General features: G+C 43.3%; 1 protein-coding gene across 1 annotated transcript in view; it reads right to left on the reverse strand.

Annotated features, from left to right (window-relative positions):
• Positions 1 to 2,406: 2,406 nt before the first annotated feature.
• Positions 2,407 to 23,886, reverse strand: part of LOC139377205 (macrophage mannose receptor 1-like) — a 72,466-nt gene continuing 50,986 nt past the window's right edge. The window contains exons 30-33 of the mRNA XM_071120206.1: positions 23,219 to 23,335; positions 6,939 to 7,103; positions 4,379 to 4,405; positions 2,407 to 3,884 (exon numbers count right to left, since the gene is read on the reverse strand). Coding sequence (XP_070976307.1) covers positions 3,610 to 3,884; positions 4,379 to 4,405; positions 6,939 to 7,103; positions 23,219 to 23,335 — 584 coding nt within the window. The 3' untranslated portion in view covers positions 2,407 to 3,609. The remainder of the gene's footprint in view (positions 3,885 to 4,378; positions 4,406 to 6,938; positions 7,104 to 23,218; positions 23,336 to 23,886) is intronic.

Here is a 23,886-nt window from a genome sequence, read left to right on the forward strand (position 1 = left end):
TGACCACTCTGGGACCTACAGTGCCACCAGTCTGACCGCTCTAGGAACTATGGTGCCACCAGTCTAACCACTCTGGGACCTATGGTTTCTCCAGTCTGAGCGCTCTGGGACCGGCCACCAGTCTGACCACTCTGGGACCTATGGTGCCACCAGTCTGACCACTCTGGGACCTGCCACCAGTCTGACCTCTCTGGGACCTATGGTGCCACCAGTCGAACCACTCTGGGACCTATGGTGCCACCAGTCTGACCACTCTGGGACCTGCCACCAGTCTGACCACTCTGGGACCTATGGTGCCACCAGAATGACCACTCTGGGACCTGCCACCAGTCTGACCACTCTGGGACCTATGGTGCCACCAGTCTGACCACTCTGGGACCTGCCACCAGTCTGACCACTCTTGGACCTGCCACCAGTCTGACCTCTCTGGGACCTGCCACCAGTCTGACCTCTCTGGGACCTATGGTTCCACCAGTCTGACCACTCTGGGACCTATGGTGCCACCAGTCTGACCACTCTGTGACCTGCAACCAGTCTGACCGCTCTGGGGCCTATGGTTCCACCAGTCTGACCACTCTGGGACCTATGGTGCCACCAGTCTGACCTCTCTGGGACCTGCCACCAGTCTGACCACTCTGTGACCTATCTCCAGTCTGACCGCTCTGGGACCTGCCACCAGTCTGACTGCTCTTGGACCTGCCACCAGTCTGACCACTCTGGGACCTTTCACCAGTCTGACCACTCTGGGACCTGCCACCAGTCTGACCACTCTGGGACCTATGGTGCCACCAGTCTGACCACTCTGGGACCTATGGTGCCACCAGTCTGACCACTCTGGAGCCTATGGTGCCACCAGTTTGACCACTCTGGGACCTGCCAACAGTCTGACCACTCTGGGACCTGCCACCAGTCTGACCACTCTGGGACCTATGGTGCCACCAGTCTGACCGCTCTGTGACATAGGGTGTCACCAGTCTGACCGCTCTGGAACCTATGGTGCCACCAGTCTGACCACTCTGGGATCTGCCACCAGTCTGACCACTCTGGGACCTATGGTGTCACCAGTCTGACCACTCTGGGACCTGCCACCAGTCTGACCACTCTGGGACCTATGGTGCCACCAGTCTGACCACTCTGGGACCTATGTTGCCACCAGTCTGACCACTCTGGGACCTATGGTGCCACTAGTCTGACCACTCTGGGACCTGCCACCAGTCTGACCACTCTGGGACCTGCCACCAGTCTGACCACTCTGGGACCTGCCACCAGTCTGACCACTCTGGGACCTATGGTGCCACCAGTCTGACCGCTCTGGGACATACGGTGCCACCAGTCTGACCTCTCTGGGACCTGCCACCAGTCTGACCACTCTGGGACCTGCCACCAGTCTGACCACTCTGGGACCTATGGTGCCACCAGTCTGACCACTCTGGGACATATGGTGCCACCAGTCTGACCGCTCTGGGACCTATGGTGCCACCAGTCTGACCGCTCTGGGACCTATGGTGCCACCAGTCTGACCACTCTGGGACATATGGTGCCACCAGTCTGACCACTCTGGGACCTATGGTGTCACCAGTCTGACCACTCTGGGACCTGCCACCAGCCTGACCACTCTGGGACCTGCCACCAGTCTGACCACTCTGGGACCTACGGTGCCACCAGTCTGACCACTCTGGGACCTACAGTGCCACCAGTCTGACCACTCTGGGACCTGCCACCAGTCTGACCTCTCTGGGACCTGCCACCAGTCTGACCACTCTGGGACCTGCCACCAGTCTGACCACTCTGGGACCTATGGTGCCACCAGTCTGACCACTCTGGGACCTATGGTGCCACCAGTCTGACCACTCTGGGACCTATGGTGCCACCAGTCTGACCACTCTGGGACCTGCCACCAGTCTGACCACTCTGGGACCTATAGTGCCACCAGTCTGCTCGCAGTTGTCCGTTATCGTGCACCTGGCTCTCGAGACCAGGTGCACAAGAAGATTTTCTCAAAACCTCAAAAAATGACCAGGGGCACCCCATATTGACTTAGCCCGGGTGTGGGGTGCTCCCTACCCAGTATTGGACCCACTGCACCCCCCTAATTGCATTTGTTAAATCCACGCCTGGTAACCCGTTTAATCACTAGGCGCACGACCAAACGGTTGGGACTCTGCTTTTTTCTGAAGATTTTTCGAAAACCTCCTAAAATGACCAGGGGTGGCCCCCATTGACTTGGCCCTGTAGTGGGTTGCTCCCTACCCAATATTGGACCCACCAGCAACAATGAAATGTAACAATGAAAGCCCTGGAACCCTAGAACGGCAGAGACAAGATACTTTCTATCAGCGACTTGTTCAGAAGGAAAATGTTATTGCAACCTCTCTGCAATAAGGAATTGAGACCAAACGGTCCAGAGAAGTTTCAAGTGTTTAATACCAAGGATACAGTCAGTGCATACATTTAGAAAGCTCACAACACATCATATACTCTTCCCTCCTCTTGTAGGTGTCACCTCACCAGCATTTTATGACCCCAATGAGTTTCCCTCCATTCCCCTGTAGAATGTCCATGGTCCTCTCTTTGTTTAGCTAGATGTCAGAATCACAACCCGTCATTCTTCCATTCTGGGCTTGACCCTGCTCTCTGATCCTAGGCCATTTCCTCTTATATGATTAGGTCATGTTTTTTTAAACTAGCAAACACACAGTTTCATGACCTAAACTCCATTAATACTCTCGGTAATCATTCACTAAAGAGGATACAAACAAACTACAGTTTATTAACTTGAAACATGTTACATTTGAACAGAATCCATCAGATTCAAACAGAAGTGCATTGAACCGGGCCCGGCAGAACGTTCAACTCGTAGTAAACAGCTGATCTTACCGTAGAATATACTACAACATACTGGACAATCTCAATGTTCAGATGACAGCCAGGTTTGACCACCTTCCAATGATGAGATGGATGTTCTTCTTCTCTGGTTTTGTTTTATCATTTCACTGCCTGTGTTCGATCTTGTTCGATCTTGTCTATCCATCGATGGAAATACGTCCCAGACTTTATTGTGTTTTATCCTACGTGATTTCATTCATGCATTTATGGCTTTTTCGAGTTTTATATGTGCTTGTTTTTTAAAATGGTCGAATTAATAATAATTGTACATTTCACCAACAAAGACAAATCACCTAGACAGCTTCTCGGCTTCTTGTTCCAGCCTGACCTGACACACACTGTCCCCAATGCGAGAGAGTTACTGCAGCTGGTCCAATAGAAAGTGCCTAACCGGCCTCAGACCTCACCGCACATCCCCTGATTCCTAGGTGCAATATGTGAAGGTCGAGACATGAGGATTCTAATATCCCAGAAGTCTTTGCATAAATGGGGAAAAATTCAAAACATCAGCGAAGCTAGTTAGCAATGGCGCTGCTCCAATGAATTTGTTGATTATTTTCAAAATCTTGTGCATGTAAATATGACTTTGTCTAACCTGGGTTGGATCTTTAACCTTCCTCCCCCCTGGACTCCCCCCTTGACTCCCCCTTCGACTCCCTCCTTGACTCCCCCCTCGACTTCCCCCTCGACTCCCCCCTCGACTGCCCCCTCGACTCTCTCCAATCACAAAGTGATCATTGGCTGAGTCTCCATATGGTTAACCAGCTGGCTAGTGTCCACCATGCTGGGGTCGACCTTGATGACGGGCTCCGTGTAGAGGGGGTTGTCGAAGGTACTCCGGCCTGCGCTGAAGACCAGGGGGTTGGTGAAGGAGGGCAGGGGACGGCCGGTCTTCTTGTAGAGCATTAAGGCTGTGAGGCCCATCAGACACATGGTAGCCAATACCACCACCACTGCCAGGCCTGAATACACACGCCTCTGACCTGCCTTCAGAGACACTGCAGGATCACAGGAATAAATATTACAGTATGGCTATGGGTTGACTGGTATGACTGATTGGTTAATTGAATGAGTGGTTAATCGACAGAGTGGTTAATTGACCGAGTGGTTAATCGACAGAGTGGTTAATTGACAGAGTGGTTAATTGACAGAGTGGTTAATTGACAGAGTGGTTAATTGACAGAGTGGTTAATTGACCGAGTGGTTTATTGACAGAGTGGTTAATTGACAGAGTGTTTAATTGACAGAGTGGTTAATTGACAGAGTGGTTAATTGACCGAGTGGTTTATTGACAGAGTGGTTAATTGACAGAGTGGTTTATTGACAGAGTGGTTAATTGACAGAGTGGTAATAGACTGATCATTGATTAGTTGATTGAAGGATGGATGATGGGTTGACAGATGGATGGGTGGGCTGGATGATTGATTGATTGATTGATTGAAGGATGGATGATGGGTTGGATGATTGATTGGCTCATTCATTCATGACTCACCATGTGTTGGTGGTGTTTCTGGTAGAACTGGAGGTGGAACAGAGAGGATTAATAACAAGGTATTATTAAGAGGTCCAACGCTGTCTATTTATTTATTTATTTTTTATTTCACCTTTATTTAACAAGTTCTCATTAACAACTGCGACCTGGCCAAGGTAAAGCAAAGCAGTGCAACACAAACAACACAGAGCTACACATGGGATAAACAAGGGCACAGTCAATAACACAATAGAAAAATAAGTCTATATACAGTGTGTGGCGTGAGGAGGAGGCAACAAAAAAAAGCCCATAGTAGTGAAGTAATTACAAGTTAGCAAGTTAGCACTGGAGTGATAGATGAGCAGATGATGATGTGCAAGTTGAAATACTGGTGTGCCAAAGAGCAGAAAAGAAAATAAAAACAATATGGGGATGAGGTAGGTAGATTGGGTGGGCTGTTTACAGATGGGCTATGTACAGCTGCAGCGATTGGTAAACTGCTCAGATAGCTGATGTTTAAAGTTAGTGAGGGAAATATAAGTCTCCAGCTTCAGGGATTTTTGCAATTTGTTCCAGTCTTTGGCAGCAGAGAACAGGAAGGAAAGGCGGCCAAAGGACGTTGGCTTTGGGGATGGCCAGTGAGATATACCTGCTAGAGTGCATGCTACGGGTGGGTGTTGTTATCGAGACCAGTGAGCTGAGATAAGGCGGAACATTACCTAGCATCAACTTATAGATGACCTGGAGCCAGTGTGTCTGGCGACGAATATGTAGCGAGGGCCAGCCGACTAGAGCATACAGGTCGCAGTGGTGGGTGTTATAAGATTATTTGGTGACAAAACGGATGGCACTGTGATAGACTGCATCCAGTTTGCTGAGTAGAGTGTTACTTTCCTTGCTATTTTGTAAATGATATCGCCGAAGTCGAGGATCGGTAGGATAGTCAGTTTTACGAGGGTATGTTTGGTACCGTGAGTGAAGGAGGCTTTTTTGTGAAATAGGGAGCTGATTCTAGATTTAATTTTGGATTGGAGATGCTTAATGTGAGTCTGGAAGGAGAGTTTACAGTCTAACCAGACATCTAGGTATTTGTAGTTGTCCGCATATTCTAAGTGAAGAACCATCCAGAGTAGTGATGCTAGTCGGGTGGGCAGGTGTGGGCAGCGAACGGTGGAAGAGCATGCATTTCGTTTTACTAGCATTTAAGAGTAGTTGGAGGCCACGGAAGGAGTGTTGTATGGCGTTGGAGGTTTGTTAACACAGTGTCCAAAGAAGGGCATCAGATGTATACAGAATGGTGTCGTCTGCGTAGAGGTGGATCAGGGAATCACCAACAGCAAAAGCGACAGAGTCGGCCCGAGAATTGAACCCTGTGGTACCCCCATAGAGATGAAGATGGCTGCACAGTACTATCTTTTATAGATGGCGGTTATGATATTGCTTAGTACTTTGAGCGTGGCCGAGGTGCACCCGTGACCAGCTCGGAAACAGGATTGCACAGCGAAGAAGGTACGGTGGGATTCGAAATTGTCAGTGATCTGTTTATTGACTTGGCTTTTGAAGACTTTACAAAGGCAGGGCAGGATGGATATCGGTCTATAACAGTTTGGGTCTAGAGTGTCACCCCCTTTGAAGCGGCAGCTTTCCAATCATTAGGGATCTCGGATGATACTAAAGAAAGTTTGAACAGACTGGTAATAGGGGTTGCAACAATGGTGGCGGATAATTTTAGAAAGAAAGGGTCCAGATTGTCTTGCCCAGCTGATTTGTATGGGTCCAGGTTTTTTCAGTTCTCAGAACATCTGCTAACTGGATTTGGAGGAAAGGAGAGCAGGGGACGGCCGGTCTTCTTGTAGAGCATTAAGGCTGTGAGGCCCATCAGACACATGGTAGACAATACCACCACCACTGCCAGGCTTGAATACACACGCCTTCAGAGACACTGCAGGATCAAAGGAATAAATATTACAGTATGGCTATGGGTTGACTGGTATGACTGATTGGTTAATTGACCGAGTGGTTAATCGACAGAGTGGTTAATTGGGCAAGTAGCCGCAGGGGGTGTGGAGCTGTTGACCGGTGTTGGGGTAGCCAGGAGGAAAGCAAGGCCAGACGGTGAGAAATGGTTATTGAAATTCTCGATTATCGTGGATTTATCGATGGTGACAGTGTTACCTAGCCTCAGTGCAGTGGGTAGTTGGGAGGAGGTGCTCTTATTCTCCATGGACTTTATAGTGTCCCAAAACTTTTTGGAGTTAGAGCTACAGGATGCAAATTTCTGTTTGAAAAGCTAGTCTTTGCTTTCCCGACTGACTGCGTGTATTGGTTCCCGACTTCCCTGAAAAGTTGCATATCGCGGTGACTATTCGATGCGAGGGCAGTTTGCCACAGGATGTTTTTGTGCTGGTCGATGGCAGTCAGGTCTGGAGTGAACCAAGGGCTAAATCTGTTCTTAGTTCTACATTTTTTGAAAGGGGCATACTTATTTAAGATGGTGAGGAAATTACTCAACCTCGTCTTTCCTACAGATGTATGGTCTGTCTCAACCTCGTCTTTCCTACAGATGTATGGTCTATCTCACCTTTGGGCTTCTTGCAGATGTATGGTTTATAATACCACCTGGGGGCAGTGCTCCAAGTCCCATCGGAGGATAGCATATATCCATAGATATAGGAAGAGTCCTGAGGCTGTCCATCTGCCCAGTTAATGTAGTCCAGCACTGTTTGGTCCAGCCACTTCCACTGGCCTGCAACAGGGTCTGTTGTTAGTCATGTAGTTACCTGCACACTTACAAAAAAAGGTTCTATCTAGAACCTAAAAGAGTTCTCCCATGGTGACAGCCGAAGAACCATTTTGGAACCGTTTTATTATAAAGGTGTAGGTGTGTGTTGTAAAGGCCTATCTATAAGGATTGGTAGTTACCTAGGTGTGTTTTGTAAAGGCCTATCTAGAAGGATTGGTAGTTACCTAGGTGTGTTTTGAACAGGCCTATCTAGAAGGATTTGTAGTTACCTAGGTGTGTTTTGTAAAGGCCTATCTAGAAGGATAGGTAGTTACCTAGGTGTGTTTTGAACAGGCCAATCCAGAAGTATTGGTACTTACCTAGGTGTGTTTTGTAAAGGCCTATCTAGAAGGATTGGTAGTTACCTAGGTGTGTTTTGAACAGGCCAATCCAGAAGTATTGGTAGTTACCTAGGTGTGTTTTGAACAGGCCAATCCAGAAGTATTGGTAGTTACCTAGGTGTGTTTTGTACAGGCCTATCTAGAAGGATTGGTAGTTACCTAGGTGTGTTTGGAACAGGCCTATCTAGAAGGATTGGTAGTTACCTAGGTGTGTTTCTTACAGGCCGATCTAGATGGATATGTAGTTACCTAGGTGGTTAGGTACAGGCCTATCTATAAGGATTGGTAGTTACCTAGGTGTGTTTTGTAAAGGCCTATCTAGAAGGATTGGTAGTTACCTAGGTGTGTTTTGTAAAGGCCTATCTAGAAGGATAGGTAGTTACCTAGGTGTGTTTTGAACAGGCCTATCTAGAAGGATTGGTAGTTACCTAGGTGTGTTTTGTAAAGGCCTATCTAGAAGGATAGGTAGTTACCTAGGTGTGTTTTGAACAGGCCAATCCAGAAGTATTGGTACTTACCTAGGTGTGTTTTGTAAAGGCCTATCTAGAAGGATTGGTAGTTACCTAGGTGTGTTTTGAACAGGCCAATCCAGAAGTATTGGTAGTTACCTAGGTGTGTTTTGAACAGGCCAATCCAGAAGTATTGGTAGTTACCTAGGTGTGTTTTGTACAGGCCTATCTAGAAGGATTGGTAGTTACCTAGGTGTGTTTGGAACAGGCCTATCTAGAAGGATTGGTAGTTACCTAGGTGTGTTTCTTACAGGCCGATCTAGATGGATATGTAGTTACCTAGGTGGTTAGGTACAGGCCTATCTAGAAGGATTGGTAGTTACCTAAGGGTGTTTTGTACAGGCCTATCTAGAACTCTTGGTAGTTACCTAGGTGTGTTTTGAACAGGCCTATCTAGAATGATTGTTTTATGTGTGTGTTGTAAAGGCCTATCTAGAAGGATTGGTAGTTACCTAGGTGTGTTTTGTACAGATCTATCTAGAAGGATTGTTTCTAGGTGTGTGTTGTAAAGGCCTATCTAGAAGGATTGGTAGTTACCTATGTGTGTTTCGTACAGGCCAATTCAGAAGGATTGGTAGTTACCCAGGTGTGTATTGAACAGGACTATCTAGAAGGATTGGTAGTTACCTCGGTGTGTTTTGAACAGGTCTATCTAGAATGATTGGTAGTTACCTAGGTGTGTTTTGAACAGAACTATCTAGAAGGATTGGTAGTTACCTAGGTGTGTTTTGAACAGGCCTATCCAGAAGGATTGGTAGTTACCTAGATGTGTTTTGAACAGGCCTATCTAGAAGGATTGGTAGTTACCTATGTGTGTTTCGTACAGGCCAATCCAGAAGGATTGGTAGTTACCTAGGTGTGTTTCGTACAGAACTATCTAGAAGGATTGGTAGTTACCTAGGTGTGTTTCGTACAGGCCTATCTAGAAGGATTGGTAGTTACCTAAGGGTGTTTTGTACAGGCCTATCAAGAAAGGCTTAGTAGTTACCTAGGTGTGTTTTGAACAGGCCTATCTAGAATTATTGTTTCTATGTGTGTGTTGTAAAGGCCTATCTAGAAGGCTTGGTAGTTACCTAGGTGTGTTTTGAACAGGCCTATCTAGAAGGATTGTTTCTAGGTGTGTGTTGTAAAGGCCTATTTAGAAGGATTGGTAGTTACCTATGTGTGCTTCGTACAGGCCAATCCAGAAGGATTGGTAGTTACCTAGGTGTGTTTCGTACACGCCTATCTACAAGGATATGTAGTTACCTAGGTGTGTTTTGAACAGGCCTATCTAGAAGGATTGATAATTACCTAGGTGTGTTTTGTAAAGGCCTATCTAGAAGGATTGGTAGTTACCTAGGTGTGTTGTGTAAAGGCCTATCTAGAAGGATAGGTAGTTACCTAGGTGTGTTTTGAACAGGCCAATCCAGAAGTATTGGTAGTTACCTAGGTGTGTTTTGAACAGGCCAATCCAGAAGTATTGGTAGTTACCTAGGTGTGTTTTGAACAGGCCTATCTAGAAGTATTGGTAGTTACCTAGGTGTGTTTGGAACAGGCCTATCTAGAAGGATTGGTAGTTACCTAGGTGTGTTTCTTACAGGCCGATCTAGATGGATATGTAGTTACCTAGGTGTGTTAGGTACAGGCCTATCTAGAATGATTGTTTCTATGTGTGTGTTGTAAAGGCCTATCTAGAAGGATTGGTAGTTACCTAGGTGTGTTTTGTACAGACCTATCTAGAAGGATTGTTTCTAGGTGTGTGTTGTAAAGGCCTATCTAGAAGGATTGGTAGTTACCTAGGTGTGTTTTGAACAGGCCAATCCAGAAGGATTGGTAGTTACCTAGGTGTGTTTTGAACAGAACTATCTAGAAGGATTGGTAGTTACCTAAGGGTGTTTTGAACAGGCCTATCTAGAAGGCTTAGTAGTTACCTAGGTGTGTTTTGAACAGGCCTATCTAGAATGATTGTTTCTATGTGTGTGTTGTAAAGGCCTATCTAGAAGGATTGGTAGTTAACTAGGTGTGTTTCTTACAGGCCGATCTAGATGGATATGTAGTTACCTAGGTGGTTAGGTACAGGCCTATCTAGAAGGATTGGTAGTTACCTAAGGGTGTTTTGTACAGGCCTATCTAGAACTCTTGGTAGTTACCTAGGTGTGTTTTGAACAGGCCTATCTAGAATGATTGTTTTATGTGTGTGTTGTAAAGGCCTATCTAGAAGGATTGGTAGTTACCTAGGTGTGTTTTGTACAGACCTATCTAGAAGGATTGTTTCTAGGTGTGTGTTGTAAAGGCCTATCTAGAAGGATTGGTAGTTACCTATGTGTGTTTCGTACAGGCCAATTCAGAAGGATTGGTAGTTACCCAGGTGTGTGTTGAACAGGACTATCTAGAAGGATTGGTGGTTACCTCGGTGTGTTTTGAACAGGTCTATCTAGAATGATTGGTAGTTACCTAGGTGTGTTTTGAACAGAACTATCTAGAAGGATTGGTAGTTACCTAGGTGTGTTTTGAAGAGGCCTATCCAGAAGGATTGGTAGTTACCTAGATGTGTTTTGAACAGGCCAATCTAGAAGGATTGGTAGTTACCTATGTGTGTTTCGTACAGGCCAATCCAGAAGGATTGGTAGTTACCTAGGTGTGTTTCGTAGAGAACTATCTAGAAGGATTGGTAGTTACCTAGGTGTGTTTCGTACAGGCCTATCTAGAAGGATTGGTAGTTACCTAAGGGTGTTTTGTACAGGCCTATCTAGAAGGCTTAGTAGTTACCTAGGTGTGTTTTGAACAGGCCTATCTAGAATTATTGTTTCTATGTGTGTGTTGTAAAGGCCTATCTAGAAGGATTGGTAGTTAACTAGGTGTGTTTTGTACAGGCCTATCTAGAAGGATTGTTTCTAGGTGTGTGTTGTAAAGGCCTATTTAGAAGGATTGGTAGTTACCTATGTGTGCTTCGTACAGGCCAATCCAGAAGGATGTAGTTACCTAGGTGTGTTTTGAACAGGCCTATCTAGAAGGATTGGTAGTTACCTAGGTGTGTTTTGAACAGGACTATCTAGAAGGATTGATAATTACCTAGGTGTGTTTTGTAAAGGCCTATCTAGAAGGATTGGTAGTTACCTAGGTGTGTTGTGTAAAGGCCTATCTAGAAGGATAGGTAGTTACCTAGGTGTGTTTTGAACAGGCCAATCCAGAAGTATTGGTAGTTACCTAGTTGTGTTTTGAACAGGCCAATCCAGAAGTATTGGTAGTTACCTAGGTGTGTTTTGAACAGGCCTATCTAGAAGTATTGGTAGTTACCTAGGTGTGTTTGGAACAGGCCTATCTAGAAGGATTGGTAGTTACCTAGGTGTGTTTCTTACAGGCCGATCTAGATGGAAATGTAGTTACCTAGGTGTGTTAGGTACAGGCCTATCTAGAATGATTGTTTCTATGTGTGTGTTGTAAAGGCCTATCTAGAAGGATTGGTAGTTACCTAGGTGTGTTTTGTACAGACCTATCTAGAAGGATTGTTTCTAGGTGTGTGTTGTAAAGGCCTATCTAGAAGGATTGGTAGTTACCTAGGTGTGTTTTGAACAGGTCTATCTAGAATGATTGGTAGTTACCTAGGTGTGTTTTGAACAGGCCAATCCAGAAGGATTGGTAGTTACCTAGGTGTGTTTTGAACAGAACTATCTAGAAGGATTGGTAGTTACCTAGGTGTGTTTTGAACAGAACTATCTAGAAGGATTGGTAGTTACCTAGGTGTGTTTTGAACAGGCCTATCCAGAAGGATTGGTAGTTACCTAGGTGCGTTTTGAACAGGTCTATCTAGAAGGATATGTAGTTACCTAGGTGTGTTTCGTACAGGCCTATCTAGAAGGATTGGTAGTTACCTAAGGGTGTTTTGTACAGGCCTATCTAGAAGGCTTAGTAGTTACCTAGGTGTGTTTTGAACAGGCCTATCTAGAATGATTGTTTCTATGTGTGTGTTGTAAAGGCCTATTTAGAAGGATTGGTAGTTACCTATGTGTGCTTCGTACAGGCCAATCCAGAAGGATTGGTAGTTACCTAGGTGTGTTTCGTACACAACTATCTAGAAGGATATGTAGTTACCTAGGTGTGTTTTGAACAGGCCTATCTAGAAGGATTGGTAGCTACCTAGGTGTGTTTTGAACAGGACTATCTAGAAGGATTGATAATTACCTAGGTGTGTTTTGAACAGGCCTATCTAGAAGGATTGGTAGTTACCTAGGTGTGTTTTGAACAGGCCTATCTAGAAGGATTGGTAGTTACCTAGGTGTGTTTCGTACAGGCATATCTAGAAGGATATGTAGTTACCTAGGTGTGTTTTGAACAGGACTATGTAGAAGGATTGGTAATTACCTAGGTTTGTTTTGAACAGGCCTATCTAGAAGGATTGGTAGTTACCTAGGTGTGTTTTGAACAGGTCTATCTAGAATGATTGGTAGTTACCTAGGTGTGTTTTGAACAGGCCAATCCAGAAGGATTGGTAGTTACCTAGGTGTGTTTTGAACAGAACTATCTAGAAGGATTGGTAGTTACCTAGGTGTGTTTTGAACAGAACTATCTAGAAGGATTGGTAGTTACCTAGGTGTGTTTTGAACAGGCCTATCCAGAAGGATTGGTAGTTACCTAGGTGCGTTTTGAACAGGTCTATCTAGAAGGATATGTAGTTACCTAGGTGTGTTTCGTACAGGCCTATCTAGAAGGATTGGTAGTTACCTAAGGGTGTTTTGTACAGGCCTATCTAGAAGGCTTAGTAGTTACCTAGGTGTGTTTTGAACAGGCCTATCTAGAATGATTGTTTCTATGTGTGTGTTGTAAAGGCCTATTTAGAAGGATTGGTAGTTACCTATGTGTGCTTCGTACAGGCCAATCCAGAAGGATTGGTAGTTACCTAGGTGTGTTTCGTACACAACTATCTAGAAGGATATGTAGTTACCTAGGTGTGTTTTGAACAGGCCTATCTAGAAGGATTGGTAGCTACCTAGGTGTGTTTTGAACAGGACTATCTAGAAGGATTGATAATTACCTAGGTGTGTTTTGAACAGGCCTATCTAGAAGGATTGGTAGTTACCTAGGTGTGTTTTGAACAGGCCTATCTAGAAGGATTGGTAGTTACCTAGGTGTGTTTCGTACAGGCATATCTAGAAGGATATGTAGTTACCTAGGTGTGTTTTGAACAGGACTATGTAGAAGGATTGGTAATTACCTAGGTTTGTTTTGAACAGGCCTATCTAGAAGGATTGGTAGTTACCTAGGTGTGTTTTGAACAGGTCTATCTAGAAGGATTGTTAGTTACCTAGCTGTGTTTTGAACAGGCCTATCCAGAAGGATTGGTAGTTAGCTAGATGTGTTTTGAACAGGCCTATCCAGAAGGGTTGGTATTTACCTAGGTGTGTTTTGAACAGGTCTATCTAGAAGGATTGGTAGTTACCTAGGTGTGTTTTGTACAGGCCTATCTAGAGGGATTGGTAGTTACCTAGGTGTGTTTTGAACAGGCCTATCTAGAAGGATTGGTAGTTACCTAGGTGTGTTTTGAACAGGCCTATCCAGAAGGGTTGGTAATTACCTAGGTGTGTTTTGAACAGGTCTATCTAGAAGGATTGGTAGTTACCTAGGTGTGTTTTGTACAGGCATATCTAGAAGGATATGTAGTTACCTAGGTGTGTTTTGAACAGGCCTATCTAGATGGATATGTAGTTACCTAAGGGTGTTTTGTAGAGGCCTATCTAGAAGTCTTGGTAGTTACCTAGGTGTGTTTTGAACAGGCCTATCTAGAATGATTGTTTCAATGTGTGTGTTGTAAAGGCCTATCTAGAAGGATTGGTAGTTACCTAGGTGTGTTTTGTACAAGCCTATCTAGAAGGATTGGTAGTTACCTAGGTTTGTTTTGAACAGGCCTATCTAGAAGGATTGGTAGTTACCTAGGTGTGTTTTGAACAGGACTATCCAGAAGGATTGGTAGTTACCTAGGTGTGTTTTGAACAGGCCTATCCAGAAGGGTTGGTAGTTACCTAGGTGTGTTTTGAACAGGTCTATCTAGAAGGATTGGTAGTTACCTAGGTGTGTTTTGTACAGGCCTATCTAGAATGATTGTTTCTATGTGTGTGTTGTAAAAGCCTATCTAGAAGGATTGGTAGTTACCTAGGTGTTTTTTGTACACGCCTATCTAGAAGGATATGTAGTTACCTAGGTGTGTTTTGAACAGGCCTATCTAGAAGGATTGGTAGTTACCTAGGTGTCTTTTGAACAGGTATCTCTAGAAGGATTGGTAGTTACCTAGGTGTGTTTTGAACAGGTCTATCTAGAAGGATTGGTAGTTACCTAGGTGTGTTTTGAACAGGCCTATCCAGAAGGATTGGTAGTTAGCTAGATGTGTTTTGAACAGGCCTATCCAGAAGGGTTGGTATTTACCTAGGTGTGTTTTGAACAGGTCTATCTAGAAGGATTGGTAGTTACCTAGGTGTGTTTTGTACAGGCCTATCTAGAAGGATTGGTAGTTACCTAGGTATTTTTTGTACAGGCCTATCTAGAAGGATTGGTAGTTACCTAGGTGTGTTTTGAACAGGCCTATCTAGAAGGATTGGTAGTTACCTATGTGTGTTTCGTGCAGGCATATCTAGAAGGATATGTAGTTACCTAGGTGTGTTTCATACAGGCCTATCTAGAAGGATTGGTAGTTACCTAGGTGTGTTTTGAACAGGCCTATCTAGAAGGATTGGTAGTTACCTATGTGTGTTTCGTGCAGGCATATCTAGAAGGATATGTAGTTACCTAGGTGTGTTTCATACAGGCCTATCTAGAAGGATTGGTAGTTACCTAAGGGTGTTTTGTACAGGCCTATCCAGAAGGCTTGGTAGTTACCTAGGTGTGTTTTGAACAGGCCTATCTAGAATGATTGTTTCTATGTGTGTGTTGTAAAAGCCTATCTAGAAGGATTGGTAGTTACCTAGGTGTTTTTTGTACACGCCTATCTAGAAGGATATGTAGTTACCTAGGTGTGTTTTGAACAGGCCTATCTAGAAGGATTGGTAGTTACCTAGGTGTGTTTTGAACAGGACTATCTAGAAGGATTGATAATTACCTAGGTGTGTTTTGAACAGGCCTATCTAGAAGGATTGGTAGTTACCTAGGTGTGTTTTGAACAGGCCTATCTAGAAGGATTGGTAGTTGCCTAGGTGTGTTTCGTACAGGCATATCTAGAAGGATATGTAGTTACCTAGGTGTGTTTTGAACAGGACTATGTAGAAGGATTGGTAATTACCTAGGTTTGTTTTGAACAGGCCTATCTAGAAGGATTAGTAGTTACCTAGGTGTGTTTTGAACAGGTCTATCTTGAAGGAATTGTAGTTACCTAGGTGTCTTTTGAACAGGTATATCTAGAAGGATTGGTAGTTACCTAGGTGTGTTTTGAACATGTCTATCTAGAAGGATTGGTAGTTACCTAGGTGTGTTTTGAACAGGCCTATCCAGAAGGATTGGTATTTAGCTAGATGTGTTTTGAACAGGCCTATCCAGAAGGGTTGGTAATTACCTAGGTGTGTTAGGTACAGGCCTATCTAGAATGATTGTTTCTATGTGTGTGTTGTAAAGGCCTATCTAGAAGGATTGGTAGTTACCTAGGTGTGTTTGGAACAGGCCTATCTAGAAGGATTGGTAGTTACCTAGGTGTGTTTCTTACAGGCCGATCTAGATGGAAATGTAGTTACCTAGGTGTGTTAGGTACAGGCCTATCTAGAATGATTGTTTCTATGTGTGTGTTGTAAAGGCCTATCTAGAAGGATTGGTAGTTACCTAGGTGTGTTTTGTACAGACCTATCTAGAAGGATTGTTTCTAGGTGTGTGTTGTAAAGGCCTATCTAGAAGGATTGGTAGTTACCTAGGTGTGTTTTGAACAGGTCTATCTAGAATGATTGGTAGTTACCTAGGTGTGTTTTGAACAGGCCAATCCAGAAGGATTGGTAGTTACCTAGGTGTGTTTTGAACAGAACTATCTAGAAGGATTGGTAGTTACCTAGGTGTGTTTTGAACAGAACTATCTAGAAGGATTGGTAGTTACCTAGGTGTGTTTTGAACAGGCCTATCCAGAAGGATTGGTAGTTACCTAGGTGCGTTTTGAACAGGTCTATCTAGAAGGATATGTAGTTACCTAGGTGTGTTTCGTACAGGCCTATCTAGAAGGATTGGTAGTTACCTAAGGGTGTTTTGTACAGGCCTATCTAGAAGGCTTAGTAGTTACCTAGGTGTGTTTTGAACAGGCCTATCTAGAATGATTGTTTCAATGTGTGTGTTGTAAAGGCCTATCTAGAAGGATTGGTAGTTACCTAGGTGTGTTTTGTACAAGCCTATCTAGAAGGATTGGTAGTTACCTAGGTTTGTTTTGAACAGGCCTATCTAGAAGGATTGGTAGTTACCTAGGTGTGTTTTGAACAGGACTATCCAGAAGGATTGGTAGTTACCTAGGTGTGTTTTGAACAGGCCTATCCAGAAGGGTTGGTAGTTACCTAGGTGTGTTTTGAACAGGTCTATCTAGAAGGATTGGTAGTTACCTAGGTGTGTTTTGTACAGGCCTATCTAGAAGGATTGGTAGTTACCTAGGTGTGTTTTGAACAGGCCTATCTAGAAGGATTGGTAGTTACCTATGTGTGTTTCGTGCAGGCATATCTAGAAGGATATGTAGTTACCTAGGTGTGTTTCTTACAGGCCTATCTAGAAGGATATGTAGTTACCTAGGTGTGTTTCATACAGGCCTATCTAGAAGGATTGGTAGTTACCTAAGGGTGTTTTGTACAGGCATATCCAGAAGGCTTGGTAGTTACCTAGGTGTGTTTTGAACAGGCCTATCTAGAATGATTGTTTCTATGTGTGTGTTGTAAAAGCCTATCTAGAAGGATTGGTAGTTACCTAGGTGTTTTTTGTACACGCCTATCTAGAAGGATATGTAGTTACCTAGGTGTGTTTTGAACAGGCCTATCTAGAAGGATTGGTAGTTACCTAGGTGTCTTTTGAACAGGTATCTCTAGAAGGATTGGTAGTTACCTAGGTGTGTTTTGAACAGGTCTATCTAGAAGGATTGGTAGTTACCTAGGTGTGTTTTGAACAGGCCTATCCAGAAGGATTGGTAGTTAGCTAGATGTGTTTTGAACAGGCCTATCCAGAAGGGTTGGTATTTACCTAGGTGTGTTTTGAACAGGTCTATCTAGAAGGATTGGTAGTTACCTAGGTGTGTTTTGTACAGGCCTATCTAGAAGGATTGGTAGTTACCTAGGTATTTTTTGTACAGGCCTATCTAGAAGGATTGGTAGTTACCTAGGTGTGTTTTGAACAGGCCTATCTAGAAGGATTGGTAGTTACCTATGTGTGTTTCGTGCAGGCATATCTAGAAGGATATGTAGTTACCTAGGTGTGTTTCATACAGGCCTATCTAGAAGGATTGGTAGTTACCTAGGTGTGTTTTGAACAGGCCTATCTAGAAGGATTGGTAGTTACCTATGTGTGTTTCGTGCAGGCATATCTAGAAGGATATGTAGTTACCTAGGTGTGTTTCATACAGGCCTATCTAGAAGGATTGGTAGTTACCTAAGGGTGTTTTGTACAGGCCTATCCAGAAGGCTTGGTAGTTACCTAGGTGTGTTTTGAACAGGCCTATCTAGAATGATTGTTTCTATGTGTGTGTTGTAAAAGCCTATCTAGAAGGATTGGTAGTTACCTAGGTGTTTTTTGTACACGCCTATCTAGAAGGATATGTAGTTACCTAGGTGTGTTTTGAACAGGCCTATCTAGAAGGATTGGTAGTTACCTAGGTGTGTTTTGAACAGGACTATCTAGAAGGATTGATAATTACCTAGGTGTGTTTTGAACAGGCCTATCTAGAAGGATTGGTAGTTACCTAGGTGTGTTTTGAACAGGCCTATCTAGAAGGATTGGTAGTTGCCTAGGTGTGTTTCGTACAGGCATATCTAGAAGGATATGTAGTTACCTAGGTGTGTTTTGAACAGGACTATGTAGAAGGATTGGTAATTACCTAGGTTTGTTTTGAACAGGCCTATCTAGAAGGATTAGTAGTTACCTAGGTGTGTTTTGAACAGGTCTATCTTGAAGGAATTGTAGTTACCTAGGTGTCTTTTGAACAGGTATATCTAGAAGGATTGGTAGTTACCTAGGTGTGTTTTGAACATGTCTATCTAGAAGGATTGGTAGTTACCTAGGTGTGTTTTGAACAGGCCTATCCAGAAGGATTGGTATTTAGCTAGATGTGTTTTGAACAGGCCTATCCAGAAGGGTTGGTAATTACCTAGGTGTGTTAGGTACAGGCCTATCTAGAATGATTGTTTCTATGTGTGTGTTGTAAAGGCCTATCTAGAAGGATTGGTAGTTACCTAGGTGTGTTTGGAACAGGCCTATCTAGAAGGATTGGTAGTTACCTAGGTGTGTTTCTTACAGGCCGATCTAGATGGAAATGTAGTTACCTAGGTGTGTTAGGTACAGGCCTATCTAGAATGATTGTTTCTATGTGTGTGTTGTAAAGGCCTATCTAGAAGGATTGGTAGTTACCTAGGTGTGTTTTGTACAGACCTATCTAGAAGGATTGTTTCTAGGTGTGTGTTGTAAAGGCCTATCTAGAAGGATTGGTAGTTACCTAGGTGTGTTTTGAACAGGTCTATCTAGAATGATTGGTAGTTACCTAGGTGTGTTTTGAACAGGCCAATCCAGAAGGATTGGTAGTTACCTAGGTGTGTTTTGAACAGAACTATCTAGAAGGATTGGTAGTTACCTAGGTGTGTTTTGAACAGAACTATCTAGAAGGATTGGTAGTTACCTAGGTGTGTTTTGAACAGGCCTATCCAGAAGGATTGGTAGTTACCTAGGTGCGTTTTGAACAGGTCTATCTAGAAGGATATGTAGTTACCTAGGTGTGTTTCGTACAGGCCTATCTAGAAGGATTGGTAGTTACCTAAGGGTGTTTTGTACAGGCCTATCTAGAAGGCTTAGTAGTTACCTAGGTGTGTTTTGAACAGGCCTATCTAGAATGATTGTTTCTATGTGTGTGTTGTAAAGGCCTATTTAGAAGGATTGGTAGTTACCTATGTGTGCTTCGTACAGGCCAATCCAGAAGGATTGGTAGTTACCTAGGTGTGTTTCGTACACGCCTATCTAGAAGGATATGTAGTTACCTAGGTGTGTTTTGAACAGGCCTATCTAGAAGGATTGGTAGCTACCTAGGTGTGTTTTGAACAGGACTATCTAGAAGGATTGATAATTACCTAGGTGTGTTTTGAACAGGCCTATCTAGAAGGATTGGTAGTTACCTAGGTGTGTTTTGAACAGGCCTATCTAGAAGGATTGGTAGCTACCTAGGTGTGTTTTGAACAGGACTATCTAGAAGGATTGATAATTACCTAGGTGTGTTTTGAACAGGACTATGTAGAAGGATTGGTAATTACCTAGGTTTGTTTTGAACAGGCCTATCTAGAAGGATTGGTAGTTACCTAGGTGTGTTTTGAACAGGTCTATCTAGAAGGATTGTTAGTTACCTAGCTGTGTTTTGAACAGGCCTATCCAGAAGGATTGGTAGTTAGCTAGATGTGTTTTGAACAGGCCTATCCAGAAGGGTTGGTATTTACCTAGGTGTGTTTTGAACAGGTCTATCTAGAAGGATTGGTAGTTACCTAGGTGTGTTTTGTACAGGCCTATCTAGAAGGATTGGTAGTTACCTAGGTGTGTTTTGAACAGGCCTATCTAGAAGGATTGGTAGTTACCTAGGTGTGTTTTGAACAGGCCTATCCAGAAGGGTTTGTAATTACCTAGGTGTGTTTTGAACAGGTCTATCTAGAAGGATTGGTAGTTACCTAGGTGTGTTTTGTACAGGCATATCTAGAAGGATATGTAGTTACCTAGGTGTGTTTTGAACAGGCCTATCTAGATGGATATGTAGTTACCTAAGGGTGTTTTGTAGAGGCCTATCTAGAAGGCTTGGTAGTTACCTAGGTGTGTTTTGAACAGGCCTATCTAGAATGATTGTTTCAATGTGTGTGTTGTAAAGGCCTATCTAGAAGGATTGGTAGTTACCTAGGTGTGTTTTGTACAAGCCTATCTAGAAGGATTGGTAGTTACCTAGGTTTGTTTTGAACAGGCCTATCTAGAAGGATTGGTAGTTACCTAGGTGTGTTTTGAACAGGACTATCCAGAAGGATTGGTAGTTACCTAGGTGTGTTTTGAACAGGCCTATCCAGAAGGGTTGGTAGTTACCTAGGTGTGTTTTGAACAGGTCTATCTAGAAGGATTGGTAGTTACCTAGGTGTGTTTTGTACAGGCCTATCTAGAAGGATTGGTAATTACCTAGGTGTGTTTTGAACAGGCCTATCTAGAAGGATTGGTAGTTACCTATGTGTGTTTCGTGCAGGCATATCTAGAAGGATATGTAGTTACCTAGGTGTGTTTCTTACAGGCCTATCTAGAAGGATATGTAGTTACCTAGGTGTGTTTCATACAGGCCTATCTAGAAGGATTGGTAGTTACCTAAGGGTGTTTTGTACAGGCATATCCAGAAGGCTTGGTAGTTACCTAGGTGTGTTTTGAACAGGCCTATCTAGAATGATTGTTTCTATGTGTGTGTTGTAAAAGCCTATCTAGAAGGATTGGTAGTTACCTAGGTGTTTTTTGTACACGCCTATCTAGAAGGATATGTAGTTACCTAGGTGTGTTTTGAACAGGCCTATCTAGAAGGATTGGTAGTTACCTAGGTGTCTTTTGAACAGGTATCTCTAGAAGGATTGGTAGTTACCTAGGTGTGTTTTGAACAGGTCTATCTAGAAGGATTGGTAGTTACCTAGGTGTGTTTTGAACAGGCCTATCCAGAAGGATTGGTAGTTAGCTAGATGTGTTTTGAACAGGCCTATCCAGAAGGGTTGGTATTTACCTAGGTGTGTTTTGAACAGGTCTATCTAGAAGGATTGGTAGTTACCTAGGTGTGTTTTGTACAGGCCTATCTAGAAGGATTGGTAGTTACCTAGGTATTTTTTGTACAGGCCTATCTAGAAGGATTGGTAGTTACCTAGGTGTGTTTTGAACAGGCCTATCTAGAAGGATTGGTAGTTACCTATGTGTGTTTCGTGCAGGCATATCTAGAAGGATATGTAGTTACCTAGGTGTGTTTCATACAGGCCTATCTAGAAGGATTGGTAGTTACCTAGGTGTGTTTTGAACAGGCCTATCTAGAAGGATTGGTAGTTACCTAGGTGTGTTTCGTGCAGGCATATCTAGAAGGATATGTAGTTACCTAGGTGTGTTTCATACAGGCCTATCTAGAAGGATTGGTAGTTACCTAAGGGTGTTTTGTACAGGCCTATCCAGAAGGCTTGGTAGTTACCTAGGTGTGTTTTGAACAGGCCTATCTAGAATGATTGTTTCTATGTGTGTGTTGTAAAAGCCTATCTAGAAGGATTGGTAGTTACCTAGGTGTTTTTTGTACACGCCTATCTAGAAGGATATGTAGTTACCTAGGTGTGTTTTGAACAGGCCTATCTAGAAGGATTGGTAGTTACCTAGGTGTGTTTTGAACAGGACTATCTAGAAGGATTGATAATTACCTAGGTGTGTTTTGAACAGGCCTATCTAGAAGGATTGGTAGTTACCTAGGTGTGTTTTGAACAGGCCTATCTAGAAGGATTGGTAGTTGCCTAGGTGTGTTTCGTACAGGCATATCTAGAAGGATATGTAGTTACCTAGGTGTGTTTTGAACAGGACTATGTAGAAGGATTGGTAATTACCTAGGTTTGTTTTGAACAGGCCTATCTAGAGGGATTAGTAGTTACCTAGGTGTGTTTTGAACAGGTCTATCTTGAAGGAATTGTAGTTACCTAGGTGTCTTTTGAACAGGTATATCTAGAAGGATTGGTAGTTACCTAGGTGTGTTTTGAACAGGTCTATCTAGAAGGATTGGTAGTTACCTAGGTGTGTTTTGAACAGGCCTATCCAGAAGGATTGGTATTTAGCTAGATGTGTTTTGAACAGGCCTATCCAGAAGGGTTGGTAATTACCTAGGTGTGTTTTGAACAGGTCTATCTAGAAGGATTGGTAGTTACCTAGGTGTGTTTTGAACAGGCCTATCTAGATGGATATGTAGTTACCTAGGTGTGTTTCGTACAGGCCTATCTAGAAGGATTGGTAGTTACCTAGGTGTGTTTTGAACAGGCCTATCTAGAATGATTGTTTCTATGTGTGTTTTGAACAGGCCTATCTAGAAGGATTGGTAGTTACCTATGTGTGTTTTGTACAGGCCAATCCAGAAGGATTGGTAGTTACCTAGCTATGTTTCGTACAGGCCTATCTAGAAGGATATGTAGTTACCTAGGTGTGTTTTGAACAAGCCTATCTAGAAGGATTGGTAGTTACCTAGGTGTGTTTTGAACAGGCCTATCCAGATGGATTGGTAGTTACCTAGGTGTGTTTTGAACAGGCCTATCCAGAACGGTTGGTAGTTACCTAGGTGTGTTTTGAACAGGTCTATCTAGAAGGATTGGTAGTTACCTAGGTGTGTTTTGTACAGGCCTATCTAGAAGGATTGGAAGTTACCTAGGTGTGTTTTGAACAGGCCTATCTAGAAGGATTGGTAGTTACCTATGTGTGTTTCGTGCAGGCATATCTAGAAGGATATGTAGTTACCTAGGTGTGTTTCATACAGGCCTATCTAGAAGGATTGGTAGTTACCTAGGTGTGTTTTGTACAGGCCTATCTAGAAGGATTGGAAGTTACCTAGGTGTGTTTTGAACAGGCCTATCTAGAAGGATTGGTAGTTACCTATGTGTGTTTCGTGCAGGCATATCTAGAAGGATATGTAGTTACCTACGTGTGTTTTGAACAGGCCTATCTAGAATGATTGTTTCTATGTGTGTGTTGTAAAAGCCTATCTAGAAGGATTGGTAGTTACCTAGGTGTTTTTTGTACAGGCCTATCTAGAAGGATTGGTAGTTACCTATGTGTGTTTCGTACAAGCCAATCCAGAAGGATTGGTAGTTACCTAGGTGTGTTTCGTTCAGGCCTATCTAGAAGGATATGTACTTACCTAGGTGTGTTTTGAACAGGACTATCTAGAAGGATTGGTAATTACCTAGGTGTGTTTTGAACAGGTCTATCTAGAATGATTGATAGTTACCTAGGTGTGTTTTGAACAGGTCTATCTTGAATGATTGGTAGTTACTTAGGTGTGTTTTGAACAGGTCTATCTAGAAGGATTGGTAGTTACCTAGGTGTGTTTTGTACAGGCCAATCCAGAAGGAGGAGTAGCTGTCTTTTAGAAACTCCACGTTGCTCTTTATGAAGCGGAGTTCTTCAGGATCCTCGATGCTCACCAGAGACGCCCCTTCACACACAATATTGGTATTAATGCTTCTCCATTTACTTTCTTTACGGTTTGTTCTACCCAAAGAAATGCACAGTTCATGGAAAACTGGATCCCATTTCCAGTTCTCTCCTTCTCCCTGAAGCGTTCACCATCTCACTCCACGCCAGGATGTAAAAGCATTAGATAGGTGTATCAGTCTGGGTACTAAAGCATTAGATAGGTGTATCAGTCTGGGTACTAAAGCATTAGATAGGTATATCCGTCTGGGTACTAAAGCATTAGATAGGTGTATCAGCCTGTGTCCTAAAGCATTAGATAGGTGTATCCGTCTGGGTCCTAAATCATTAGATAGGTGTATCAGTCTGGGTACTAAAGCATTAGATAGGTGTATCAGTCTGGGTACTAAAGCATTAGATAGGTATATTCGTTTGGGTACTAAAGCATTAGATAGGTGTATCAGCCTGTGTCCTAAAGCATTAGATAGGTGTATCAGTCTGGGTCCTAAAGCATTAGATAGGTGTATCAGTCTGGGTACTAAAGCATTAGATAGGTGTATCAGTCTGTATCAT

The sequence above is a fragment of the Oncorhynchus clarkii genome, chromosome 20, assembly GCF_045791955.1.
Source record: "Oncorhynchus clarkii lewisi isolate Uvic-CL-2024 chromosome 20, UVic_Ocla_1.0, whole genome shotgun sequence".
Lineage (NCBI taxonomy): Eukaryota > Metazoa > Chordata > Actinopteri > Salmoniformes > Salmonidae > Oncorhynchus > Oncorhynchus clarkii.